We start from the raw sequence: 14,382 nt of genomic DNA, 5'->3' as shown, positions 1-14,382 counted from the left end.
GGCCAATACGTCTAGACTGTCACACCTCGTGAACAGCAGTTGTAGATTGCTCGGTGAAAACGCGTCTAATGTCCCGGCCAGACTGTGAACTGCGACAATCATTAATACGACCGTGAGTCAATACAAAGCTCGCAGAAAGTGTCATCAGTGCCACCAGCTCCAGCCTGAAATTTATTTTTCTTTTCGAAACACTATGCCTGTAAACACTTATTCCACCACTTGACAGGTCTTGAAAGCCTAAAGAAAATAATTTTTTGGCAGTTGTCGCATCCAGCAAATAATCTCTCAGTCTACAGAATCTCTCTCTCTTTTCTCTCTCTCTTTCCTTGAGTCATCAGTCTTCTGACAAGTTTTATGCTGCTCGCCATGACTGCCTCTCCCGTGACAATCTCTTTGCCTCACAGTAGAACTTGCGCCATACGTCTTCAATATTATTTGTTGCATATATTCATATCTCTCTCTTCCCCTACCGTTTTACCCGCCACAGCCTCCTCTAGCACCGTGTAGCCTATTTCCTGATATCTTAAAGTATGCACTGACATCCTGTCCCTTCTTCTTGTCAGCATTTTGCACTTTTTTTTCCTCATCGATTCTCGATAACTCTTCATTTATTACCTTATGAGTCGTTCTTCTATAGCACCACATCTAAAACGCTTCGATTCCCTTCTTTTTCAGTTTTCGCACAGTCCATGATTCATTTCCGTACAAAGATGTGTTCCAGACCTGCATCCTTAGAAATATCTTCCTAAAATTAAGGCGTTTCTTTGATACCAGCAGACTTCTTTTGGTCAGGAACGCTCTCTTTGCGTGTGCTAGTCTACTTTTTTACCCTTATTGCTTCGTCCGTCTTATGCCTGAGAATGTACGTCTGCAGCACGTAATTGTATGGAAATGAGTCTTGTACTGAGAAAAAACCGGAAAAGAAGAGAGTCGAAATGATTTAGATGTGGTGAACACCGACAAGAAGAAGTAGTGCATACTTTAAGACATCACAGAATAACTTACACGATACTAGAGCGAGCTGTGGAGATTAAAACTGTGGATGAAGGCAAAGATTGGAATACATTCAGAAAATAACTGAGGATGTCGTGTGTAAGAGCTACTTAGAGCTGAAGAAGTTGGCACAGGAAAAGAATTCGTGGCTGGCCGCATCAAACCAACAAACCAATCAGAAGACTGATGGCTTAAAAAAATAAAGTAAAATAACATAAAATAAAATAATGGACTTGTACACTTATTTTTTGCCTACTACAGCAGTCGAACCGCGCAAGTCGCTGTGGTAAGGCACTGAACTTGTATCTGGGAGATCGGCGGTTCAAGACCTCATCCAAATTTAAGTTCCCGTGATTTCCCAAAATCGCTTAAAGTGAATTCCGAGAAGTTGACTTTGTAAGGGTATTTCTAATTTCCTTCCGCATCCTTTTACATTTCGCGCCAATTTACTAATGACCACATCGTAGATGGACTCTTGACTCCTTTATAGCTCCCGACAGCGATCTGTATTCCGAGGCAATTCACCACGAAAACGCCCTCGAAAGGTGTTATAATATTTTGAGGAATACTCAGCGTACATTAGTGCACTTGGTTGGCCCAAATGCTGTCTGACCTCAGAACTATTGAACACACCTGAAACGCTGACTCACTGGAGTGATGTTAGAGCCTAAGGCCCAGATTCGACCAATTTCCGTGGTAGGCAACGGTTGATCGGCCATGGATCACGTTGGCTCGCCAATGCTTTCAGTGACTCACAGAACGTCCTTGTCGTCATCAGACTGAAATGTGGCACCACACAATACCAGCTATGTGCTTCTGACTCAATAATTCATGAATGCACATTAGTGCAAGCAAATAAGTGTACGTTAAGACATATGAGCCGAAAGTCCGTAATCGAGCAGTAATTGACGATGCAACGCTACGTAATACATAAGAAGTATTTTTAAAAAGTGCAAACTGTGTACACTGTTCCCCTGAATCTAGTCATACGAAGTATTCGGTACATTATAATACATATCATAGATGAAAGTGAGCAGAAACTAAAGCAGTTCGCACACTACAAGAAGTATGGAGATTAATTTGTTTTTGTCTAAAGGAGAAAGACTAAATTCCACCTGATTAATGTGTTTTACATTTCATGCTAGCAGCAAACGGAGTGAATGGAGGATCACCTTGTATCCTATCCATGTAAAGAATACCAAAAAAACTATCTTGGCAGTGCAAGATGAGAACCCACATTGTGTTACCTCCATTAGCACCATTCAAAATTGTTTTGAGCTTTCATTCAAGCATCATTGTTACATAACATGATACTGGGTAAGATAAAAGGTGAACTGCCAAAGGAGTTATTTATTTTTAAAGAAAATTAGACATTCGAAGAGGGAAACAATCTTGGTTGCGGTGGAGACAATACTTTCATTGGCATGTTTCGCCCTTATGAAGTCAGTTGAAAAAGCAGTGCTGACAGAGGACAACATGAACTTCAGTGTGTGTAAGATACACGCAACGCGCTCCACGGATGTGACGAATGCGTATTTTGCAGAACATTAAAATTTTCTGATGATGCCCCAGAAGGGCGAAACGTGTCAAGACTGCTTTTTCCTCGAAATATTATCTATGGTTGTTGTTTCAGACAAGCTGTGGGGTGGAAAGAATTGTAATTCAGATTTTGATGCGCATGTCATTTATATGGTAATTTGCTCAGAATAGGTCTTCAGTGAAATCACTGACGAAAAAGCAGTGTCTGTGCTAAAATAACAAGCTCAGACTTTTCGTAAACATTACCTGTTAAGTCATAAGTAGATGGGTTGATCAGTTGGACCTCCAATATGTGACACTTTGTGTGCATCCGGCAGTAAATGACAAGCAAATTATCTTGTAAGACTCTGCAGCGTGACGGATTCCTGGTAAATTAACAGTAAAATAACAAGAACATAACTTGGAAAAAGTACCATTACATTACAAATTACCGTGTTAGAAAGTAAACCACGCCGCAGCATAACTTCTGCTTTCAGTGTATATGGAAGAAAACTAATGAAAAAATTATATATATAGCTTCAGAGAAACATCTCTCGATCATCTGTTGCGGCCAGTACTGAAGTTATATTTTGATCGTTCCTCGAAACATGTAAGCTGACGCACGATTACGTTTATTTTCTCCCTATTGCAGCGACGGACGACGGCACTCCGGAGCAGGTGGTGCTATCTGGAGGCTCCGTGAGTGAACGACCCCTCAAGGCTGGACGGCTGGTCCTCCGCGTGGAAGTGCCGCAGCTCGCGGCAGCACCCGAGAGCGCCGCCACCAGCACCGCCACTGTCAGGCACATCTTCCTCGGTTTCGACACGCACGCCGACAGAGACCTCTGGCGGGAATGGCTGGAACAGGTGAGTTGGCTCTACAGTCGCTAGATGGTGTGCACTCCAAGAAAGGTATCTCCAACAATACCAGCGTCTGAACTAGAGAGCATTTCCTTTTAAAGTTTTAACTTCATCCATGCATAGTCGGCATCTACTTTCTTTGTTCCTGTAACTCAGTTAGGAATCTATGAAAAATTCATTACTGACTCTGGATTTAAGTAGTCTGTTGGCACTATTTTCTCGATAGCGTCTATCAAAAAGAACATTCCATGTGTTTATATGGTACTTGCGAACCCTACAATGCTCCGCAGGTGTTAAATATGTATGGGAATTGCATATATGTCCTAATCTCTTTCTCCCCACTCTCTGTCTCCATCACCTCCTCCCCCTCCCCCTTCGTCTGTCCATTTTATCCCTTCGCCCCGTCAACCGCGACTACCCCTCTCTGTGACCTTAACCTTTGTTACTGTTGTTACAAATTCAGAAATTCAGGACCCGTAGTAATACTCTAATCATAAGCTGATCAGCCATACATAACTTTCCTGTTTTCTCTGAAATCCGATTGCAATGAGGAAAACAAAACAGCACATTATTGTGTACACGATTCTGGTTTAAAAGTACGTATAATAAGATAATATATATATGGGCGGAACAATTTGCCTACTGGTTTAAATGCCTTCCTATCATGGCTAAAAAAGACAACGAGAACGAAAACAAAAAAACACATTTTTACAGTAGAGCACACCAAAGTATTTTCTTTTTCGCTATTGGTTTCAGCAGAAAAACTGTACATCAAATGATTAAAATACTTATAGTCTATTCCAATCTGAATGTTTTTAGAGTAATGTGTGAAAATTGAAGTAATTCGGTTGTAGGATAGCAGCATATGTTCTAGGCATAAAGGGACATGCATCTCAAAATAATAGGAATTAAAGGGATGTGATTTAAGGGGACAGTAGAATAGCAAAGCCGCTTCTGGATGAGATAACGATCTTATTACTCCGGTGGCACGTTATCCACTGGTCTCCTTGGCGCCCCCCCCCCCCCCCCTCCTTCCCCTTTCCACTCCCCAGGAACCGCTGTGAATTGATCATCGTGACCCCTGGGAGTCCCCCACATCTTAGACAGTTGTGTGAGTTACATTCAAGGTCATGCAGAGGAATGCCTGCCCTACCCAGGCACCTAAGGCAACTGTACTATGTCATGACGTAACATGATACTTGTCGTGTGACATAAAACATGAACCAATGTGCAACAACACAGGGTTTTTTAGGGAATGAAAAATGATAATGAATGTTCACACTGCTCTTCTAATTTATTTCGATTGTATCAATATTTGTCTAGCAGTAAAGTTAATCACTGTTGCTTTCACCAAAGATTGACATGCATCAACATGAACAAAAATTAAATGAAGCAAGAAAAGCGCTTTTATAGTTCTAGATTCGAGTTCCCCCCTCCTCCACCCTCACAATCAGCCTTTATAACTATTTCAGCTGAGTAGGTCTCTTCATTTGAGGATGTGGAGGAAATGAACAAAGATAGGGGGAGCAGGAGGTAAAGAGACAGGGAGGAGTGTGGTGGAGGGGATAGATAGTAGAGGTAGGAGGATGAGATGGACAGACAGAGGGAGGGATAGGTGGACAAGGACAGGGGCAGAAGGAGGTGTGTTCAGTATCCATCAGGACGTTTATTGGAGTAACATTGTAAATTTGCAGTAAATCAGTCAAGAGCTTCTTGAGATTTCTCCTAACAACATTTCCCTAATGGTGCTGTGTATATATCTATTAATTATATTCATCTGACCAAATGTTTATTATAGTAATGTCTAAAGATATGAAGTAAATATGGGAAATGTTATTATCAAAAATCTCGAAAAGCTCTTGACCGATTTAATTCAAATCTTTCCATAATACTGTAATAAACATATATGTATAGTAAAGAAATATATTGTGTAGCTTTGTCTCAAAGCTGACTATGGTAGTCCACTTTATATATTACATACATATTTATGTTCTACATACATTTAAGGGTTTATAGTCAATGTCATTCTAAATGTTCAGTAGAGTGTTGTGTAAAAATTTGAGGTAAATCAGTCAAAGACTTTACGAAATTTTTTGTAACAACATGAAACAACATGTCTTTATATAGTATTATAGATACAAAAGTCTTACATGTACAGAAGTAAATACTTAAAAAGAAATAAAAGTTTTCTACAAATATTAGAGCCAAATATATATTTCACACAATATTTCTGACCAATCGGAAATAATGTGCATTTATAACCTTCCTTACAGGCAGTGAAGTATCAACTATGTCTTTTGAAGCCAGATTTGAGAAGAATAATTTCAAAGTGCACATCTTATTTTAAATTAAATTTTCATAGGTATGGTCTGACCACAATCCAAAATTTGAAATACCTTGCTAGAATATGACTAATGCAGCCTTATTCGGTTTGGGAATGATTTGTCGATCTAAATCAGTGCTTCCCAACACTTTTTAGACCATTATGCCTGAGTGCAATCTGACATTCGCTAGTACCCCTGCCGCCCCCCCCCCCCCTACACACACGCTCCATTTTATCACCAAAATTTAACACATTTATTTTTAAAATGATGAAAGATGAATGATATTTAGTTTGTGTGTGTGTTTTTTAGAATAAATGATGAAGGAATTTATGGAGCATTGCAAGTGCTACCCACAGCTCCTTCTCAGATGAGAAAGCTAACTATCCACAGAGAGGGCAGACACTTGTTACAAAACATACTTCCTCAGCATTACTCCTCTCCATTGCAGCACTTGCTTGATCTGCACACTGCAACCTGATTTTAAATGAAACAGATTCAAATGTGTGAACTATACTTACTGTTTGTAAATCACTTGATTGCTGTACTCCTTACTTCTGAACTGGAGGAAATTGGACGACTTCAGACTGTTAATGCTATGTGTCTAACCGCTTCAATAATAATAATACTGTGCACAGCTCTATAGTAGCCCTTGTGTAGTTACTGATGTGTGGTGCACTCAATGAATTCTTTTATTTGTCTGGAAGCCAGTAATGAAGCAATTTCTGGACTAATGCAGTTACTATCTACAACTTGGAGAAGACATTTTCTTCAGTTATTTAGCATTTGTTAAGTATATGTCTCACTTTTATCATCAGCAATGTACAGTGCAAAGCTCAACATATGTGTGTAGTGGGTGTACTGCATGAGGTACCTGTAACCTCCACATTAACGCTGCTAATTGAGAAAAAGTAATTATTGATAACATATATAATCATTATTAGAGTCTTACAAAATTGTGATAATAGTAATGATCTTCCAGAAATAATTTAGTTTTCTGACTGAAACAGAACCGAATCGTTTAGTTTTTACCTCTCAGAAAATTTCATTTTACCCCTCCAGTTTGGGAACCTCCGATGTAATTAATCCAGTCCAGTTGCTGCTTCCTGTAAGCAATGTTCTTGTTTGATACTAGTACACTCCTTCTGTCGGCAGTTGCTCTCTCTGGAGAAAAATGCTCTCTCTGCCTATGCTATTCTACTCCTTCAGTCTACCATGGTCGGTACAGCATTCATTATTTTGTTAGGAGGGTATGATATTCCTCCACTTTGTCTATTCTGCATTGCTCGATTTTGATGTTAAATTTATCCGCTACTATTCAGTATTTCCAACTTTCTTTGGTCTATTCTCAATCCATATTCTCTGATCAGTAAGATTTCCATTCCACACAATAGGTCTCCTAATTCATCCACTCTCTCACAGAGGCTACCCATCACAGACATTTTTTCAATTTAAATTTGTGTACCACAACGGAAACTACCATTTATATTCTTCATTGTACTCGATATACAGTTTGAACAGTAAAAAGGGCGTAAGGTAGGCCTGCAATCTGTTTCCTCTAACCTGGGCGCTTCTTTTTTTCTCTTCCACTGTTACTGCTCGCTCTTCTTTGTTGTAACATATTACATGTTGCTTGTCTTTCCCTTTAGTGTAATCCTATGTTTTAGTATTTCTAATATCTTAAACCATTTTCCATTGATGAACATTCTTTCTAGATCGGCAAATCCTACGAAATTTTGATTCTTCTTAATTCTTGCTACAATCATAAAGTATAATATAGAACTGTCTCTCTGGTGGCTTTAACTTTCCATATGCCAAATTGATTCTCGCACTACATATTCTCATTTTGCGCATTCTTTTCTGTTATTCTGGTCAGCAACTTGAAACCTTGAGCTGTTATGCTGATTGTGAGATGTTCTTATCATTAATGTTCATTTGCAGTCCTTCATATTTACAACTATGTTTTCAAAAAGCTTCTTTCATAAAGGTCCACAATGCAGTATTTTCAGTTATCTACTCTTTCCTCTGCATCTGACTGTGCGCTTCCATTTGCACTTTTCATGTTAACACCTTTGCTTTAAATTCTATTAATTTTTTATTTATATTTTTGCTATTCGTTGCACTCAGTCTGTTCCCCCAACAGTCATTTCCTTTCCATTCAATCACATTTTTCCTGGAGCCATTTCAGTTTGGCTTCTTTACAGTTCCTGTTGAATTCATTCCAAATTGATTTATATTTCTATATCCTTTCATTTCTTTTTTTTTTATTTCCTTGTCTCGTTGATCAACTGAAATATTTCTCCTGTTATACGACATATCTTCGCTGTTACCTTTCTTGTACTTATAGTTGTATGTAGATCTTCCTTGATTACCGCTGTTAACAGTGTGTACTCATTTTCAGCTGAACTGCCTACTGTGGTATTCAATACCGCAGTATCTACATCCAGATACATAACAATACATAAACAACAATATTATACTTCCTTGTTCGTTGATTCCTTCTGGCAACTCTCTTAACATACAGCCTACATTTCATCATTACTAAATTATTATCTTAGTCTACATGTGCTCCTGGGTATGTCTTAAAATCCAATATCTTATTTCAAAATCCGTTATCTTGATGTTATCCAGCCAGTAGATATCTTCCTATACCACGTGGCATTTACTAAGTATATCCTCACCTCTTACGAGTTTTAATATTTCCTTTGCTAGTATTTGCTTTTATGTAAGCAACATATTTACTTAAGTCACAATAAAATATTATGCACATACCCTTACACCATTAAAAATTATTTATGGCACATGTACACAGAAACTTTTTGAAGGCATACAAGGCACATGGCAAGGCCACAATGACTGTCCAATCCTCATCACAAACACAGGTAGCCAAATAAAATTAATTTCTAAATTTCAATCAGAGATTTTGGTTCCTTGCGAAATTCTGAGCTCATTTATAGTAATTGCAACCTGGCTGACAGTTAATTAAGAAGTCATTAAATGAAGCAAATCAATTTATGTAATAACACCCATTCTATCTGGCCAACGGACACAACCAATGTCAGGCCACAAAAAAGATAGCACTTTAGGAAAGATAAACGGATTGTATGTAGCAAGTAGTGCTAATTATTATGATTTTTTTCCATATGAGATTTGAAAAATTCAATTTTATAACAGTCCAAGAAAATCAACAATAAGCTTTTAGAATTTCAAGTTTGCTCAGTATTAAGCTGAGATATCAAATTGTGACATTGCATATAGTTTCATCTCACTCAGGTGGTCCTGTCTCAAAACAAATTCAATGAAGAACCCCATGAATTCTGGTACTACTGAAAAAACTGAAAAAAATTCATTCAATAACTGTTCCAAAATAACACACCAAGCGTCAATAAATATTTAGCTAACCCATCAGTTAACACCTTTAAGCGCAACAAATCACAACAGGCAAAGAGTAACTATAAAAACCTTGACAAATAGGTAGCGCTTGTATGAGTGAAGAGCCTGAGATTAGAAACAAATAGCGAAACATGGAATTATGTGGAATGAAAATCTCAGGGAGAGATGATGTATCATTGTACAAAGCTTGGTATTAATCTGTGATAACGGTGGCTGCTCTTATAAAAGGATGTATAAACAAAATCCAAACAACAACACCAACAAAGCTCAAACTAAAACAGCAGGCAGTAAAATTATATTTAAATTAATCCACAGTATAAAATAAATAACACTTAACCAGCACAAAATACATTCATATTTACCGAAAGGTCTCAAAACCGACACACAGGAACTAGGCACCCCACACCGAATAGCTGTGGCATAAACAGCTAGTTAAGTTAGAAAATTTGGAACTGGTAAAGACTTTAAATAAAATCGAGGGTAATTCATACCTAAAGAATGTAAAGTCTACGCACTAAAGTGCTCACCAAATCAGTCCAACAAGCGTTGATGACTACAGCTCACTAGTACCACTTTGTCGATGAATTTAGGGCCTATGATTACGGAACACAAACCCCACTTTGCACAGGAATTCTGTAGACGCAAATATCAGACACAGTTCCAAGGCTGTTTTCACCAAATTCTAGCAACTTGCCTCTTGGGCCTGTAAGTTGTTACAATACAGCAGGCCTGGCCAACATTTGCACTCCAGGGGCATGCTCGCACTCCATGAGTGCGGTCGACTCTACCCAGTGATCCAGCTTCCCACACCACTGCGCTATTCCGAGCAGCTGTGAGTGAGACGCCTATATCCTGAAGGCTATACATGCAGGAAACTTAGAAGGACATGTTTGCAACACAGCGCAGCTACTTCTAAGACATAAATATTGCAGTATACCTTTATAAGCACGTGTTTATCATGTGTGTCTATTTTCAACTTCTTTATTTTTCTACCAATAAATTACTTTGCCTTGACCAGCACTACAAAAAGCATTACGTACAGGCATTTAACATTACATTATTATGTTTATAAACTGAAACACCTTTCGATTTTAGAATATGTAGTAATTCTGGAACTATTGTTCGTGATATAATCGAACACATGGAGCTAAGCAGATCATAATCTGTCAAACCTGAACGTTTGCAGAACTTCGTCAATTTGAAGAGAGGCAAAAACGTTCACATACATTTTTGAACCAAGCACTGAAACAACTTTAGCAGCTTGTCTCTGCAGTCGAGGGTATTGCTCTCGGCGTAACATTTTATAAAAGTCTAGTAAATTCCTGGACTGGACAAACAGGTCTTGATCTAAGTGCCACACTGTAATCTATTACCTCAAGTCGGAAGAAATCAGATACATTAGCAGCGAAAAGCGAAAATGGTCAGACAAATAATTCGAAAGCCATCTTAAGTCATCTAGTCCACAAATGACTGTCTTGAGTTATGAGAAATGTCTCAGGTCATAAATTGGAAGCTGATTTTTCCACAGAATTTATTTTTGTTTGATATTGTCAACCTTGGCCGCCACATCTGTTACCAAATTTTTCTCCCCTTGCATTAAGACACTTAAATAATTCAAATAATTTGTGATGTCAAGAATTAGATACTTTGCCGCCACTCTGTTTCCACTTAACTCAGTTTTATTCCCTAATAGCGACCTTCACTTCAGCTAGCATTCAACGTCGTTCATCAGAAAAAAAGTACATCGCACCGACTTTGTGGTTGGTGTTACAATGACGTTTCGACAACTGTTTTTCCAATTCACTGAAACCACCAGGTTTATTAGCGAACACCAGCCGCGAACGGACTTCAGCCGCATTCGTTCAAGTTCACCATCAACAACCCGATTTTCGGTTACCTCCACAAAGAATGCTAATTGGGTCCGTCTAATATTCTGTATATAACTGACAAGGTATCCTTCTTGGCCACGTACCCAAAAATAATGTTTGTTAATTGAATCATTTATCAGCCTGTCTGATAAATCTTAGTGAGCAATGATACCACACAGACCATTCAAGGTACTCCCTTGTGAGATAGCCTGATGAATAATACTAGCCAACATACCGTTAGTTACTGGGTAAATGATCTGAAAAACTACAAGATCGGGGAAGTAATTTAACCGACAAACAGAAAATCTTACAATTTCAGCAGTCCTCTCCATTAACAATTTAGGAATTCCGCGTATAAAAGGCATGATAGGATTAGATAAACGATTAAAATACTTCCTTATCTCCATACCACAACCATTCCAGGGAATATACGTAGTCTCACGATCATATTCTAGTGTTATCTGATCGTCAGAAGTTCCTTTCCACTGCAGCAGATTAGTGCGGTGTAAGAGATCCCTTAACTTCTCTTGCAACTCTTTGATTTTGACGCCCTGCCTTACATCAGGGTTAATTTTACATAACACCTGTACTCGATTACATAAGCGATCGAGATGAGGTGACCCCGGAAATACTGGGAAGATGAAGTGTGATTATCCTGAGGCAGGTCGATGTAGTGGTTGACACTGGAGAGAGAGACTCGATACACAACGATGGCTTATCTCGCCGAGGATAGTGGGACTCAGCTGAAGTAGGCAGTCCAAGTTTGCCATGGAGACTCCGCACCATGCCTTTGACACTTGGATTCATCAACGGTTAGTGTCCGCTAGGTCATGTATCGGATTCACAATGTAGGGTATTGCTGGCGGTTTGTTTGTGCGTAAGTGTGCGAGCTTGTCGGCTTCCTTGCTGTTGCCTGTTGGTCGCCTGTGAGAGCAGCTGCCATATCCAGCCAGTATTGCTGATATGCAGGGGCTTTCCGATCTCGTCGGGTGGTGAGTGTGTGTTAGCTCGCCGTAGGTGGTTACGCACTAGCCCGCAGTGTCTTTGGTCGCTTACGCTTCTACCTATGGTTGTGATCATCGTTCCCGAGAGTAAGGATGAAAGGATTCTTCGAGTGTCTTGAGTTCCTATATAGTTGTGTCTCGAGTTTTTTGAATATTTCCTTGAGGGTTTCAAGGCGGCATTCATTGTGAAGCTCCATCGTGCGAGTGTCGCGTAGAGCGCTGCTAATGGTACGTAGCGCTGTGTTCTGTATGATATGCAGGCGGAGCAGGCGTGTAGAACGTACATATCCCCAGACGGGAGCCGCGTACGTCATCAGAGGTCGAATCAGTGTCATATATATATGGGCCTCGACACTCTCCTATTTAGTGTGCTTTTCCTCTTTAGCATTCGTTTGAGCCTCGCATGCACTCTGTTGGTAACGTATTATATGTGCTCCCCCCATGTAAGTTTCCCGTCCAACCAGATACCTAGATATCTGACTTTCTTTCGGAAACGTATTGGGCGTGCGTGTAGTGTCACCTACCGACAGTGTTGATGCTTGCACAGTAGCTTCGGTCTGCGTGTGAGCAGAACGGCTTCGCACTTGTCGACGTTTACTTTAATACGCTATCGTTCCAAACAAGGCGCGGCAGCTCTGAGTGCTGCCTGTAATCGTGAATTTATGTTCGACGATTTCCAATCTTGCGCAGGATGGCTGTGTCATCCGCGTAGATGGCCAAAACCGTGTTTTGTGTTGCTAGGAGAGGTTGAACAAATGAACCCCAGTGTGCTTCCCTGGGGTACTCCAGCTTCGATACTGTGTTGTGTCGATTGTTTGCCCTGCACGTCTGTGTTGTAACATCGTATGACATGAGTGTACGAGACGTACGAGTCCGCCGGGGAAACCAGCATCGCTTAGTTTGCCTATGAGACTGTTGTGTCATCTGGGAACAAAAATAACTGTACAGTACACAGCAGGCAAAAGCAAGCGTGACCAAAATAAAATTTGCTTTTTACGCCTTTTCCGCTATGACAACTCACTCATCACCACAAACAAGCTTTGTTGCCATTCAGAACGTTAACAAGCGATGATGCTAGAACACAAAAAACATAATACGTCAGTCAGGAAAGATAAACTTATTTTATTTAACAAGAGTCCAAATTGTTGTAATGAATTTTTTACAGGTGAAATTGACCGACTCAAATTTATAACAAACTAAGAAAAGCGTCAATAAACATTCAGCATTTGCTCAATATTAATTTGAGATTTCAAATAGTGACGCTGCGTAGAGCTTAACCTCATTCAGATGCGCAACATCCCAGCCTGTTCCCGGCCACTATGCGTCACGATGGGCGAGAGAAATGGTGAGGGAGAGGCAGGTTCTTGCCGGGGCGTGCAGTTCAACAGTGTTAGTATTGACATGTGTTTATTCAAGTAGCCTAATACAGCACTGCGGCCTTCCTCACGTCGGACTATGTGCCCGTAAATGCAGCCGGTTGGACACCAGCTCCTCACATTGGCGAGATTCCCTCAAGTCTCGCTGCCGCCACGCCACAGGTATGGCATGCCTCGCGCCAGAACTCGATGAGTGAACCAGCAGACAGGTTACCGTCCTATTTCCATCACCCAATAGTAGCCTTGGTTTCTCTGTAACTTAAAATCCCGTCATCTTTCTGGTTCAAGACGCAGACAGAATGGCGGTACTGCTGAATGCCTTGGAGCCCGAAGCTCGATTATTTATTCCCTTATAGCTACCCTTCAGAGGTAGAACTGCTGGATGGAGACAAGTAGGTTTGCCGTATTACTTGTCCTGTCAGCTTTCCCAAGCTCACTTCAAAGAGCATGGGTTGCAAGGTCAGGATAAATTCGAAACATGTGTGTTTCTCAGTAACACGCAAGTTCTCTGAGTTACAAAATGTTACTTCACTATGGTCACACTGTGTTGCGGTGTTCGCAGTTCTACGCACCTCGGTCATGAATTGTGTAGCAACCCCGCCGGGCTGGAATGTTTTGATGTAATATCAACGATATTGCCCAGTGGTTTACTTATTAGCACGTCACCCGAGATGGCCTCACCTGCCTAGCTGCGGCTGGAATTAAACTTTAAAAATTTACAATTCGCCCTCCGAACTTTCATAAGGCGCAGAGCACCCCCCCCCCCCCCCCTTTCGAAAGATTCGTCCCCAAATCTTCCAGAACTAACCTTCTCTTAAAATTTCTCTTAGCCAACGGAACTCTGTACGATGCGGGCGGCAACACCGAGCTCTAACCATTTCTGGCCCACAAGGGTTTCTCCCTTAACCACTACTACATGAGTTTATTCTTAATGCACGGTTTCCTGAACCTCACTACAATGCAATCCTTAATTACTTAAATACAGTGGTTTTACTGCCATCAGCTGTTCCCTCAGCCCATGCCAGCTAACAACTAGATTGGCAACTGA

General features: G+C 40.3%; 1 protein-coding gene across 1 annotated transcript in view; it reads left to right on the top strand.

Annotated features, from left to right (window-relative positions):
- LOC124775757 overlaps positions 1–13,917 on the top strand; it is a 77,883-nt gene extending 63,966 nt beyond the window's left edge. The window contains exons 5-6 of the mRNA XM_047250586.1: positions 3,164–3,378; positions 13,897–13,917. Coding sequence (XP_047106542.1) covers positions 3,164–3,378; positions 13,897–13,917 — 236 coding nt within the window. The remainder of the gene's footprint in view (positions 1–3,163; positions 3,379–13,896) is intronic.
- Positions 13,918–14,382: the final 465 nt, after the last annotated feature.

This window comes from Schistocerca piceifrons, chromosome 2 (assembly GCF_021461385.2).
Source record: "Schistocerca piceifrons isolate TAMUIC-IGC-003096 chromosome 2, iqSchPice1.1, whole genome shotgun sequence".
Lineage (NCBI taxonomy): Eukaryota > Metazoa > Arthropoda > Insecta > Orthoptera > Acrididae > Schistocerca > Schistocerca piceifrons.
The sequence above is the reverse complement of the archived record's forward strand: the minus strand, read 5'-3'. Positions and strand labels throughout refer to the sequence as shown.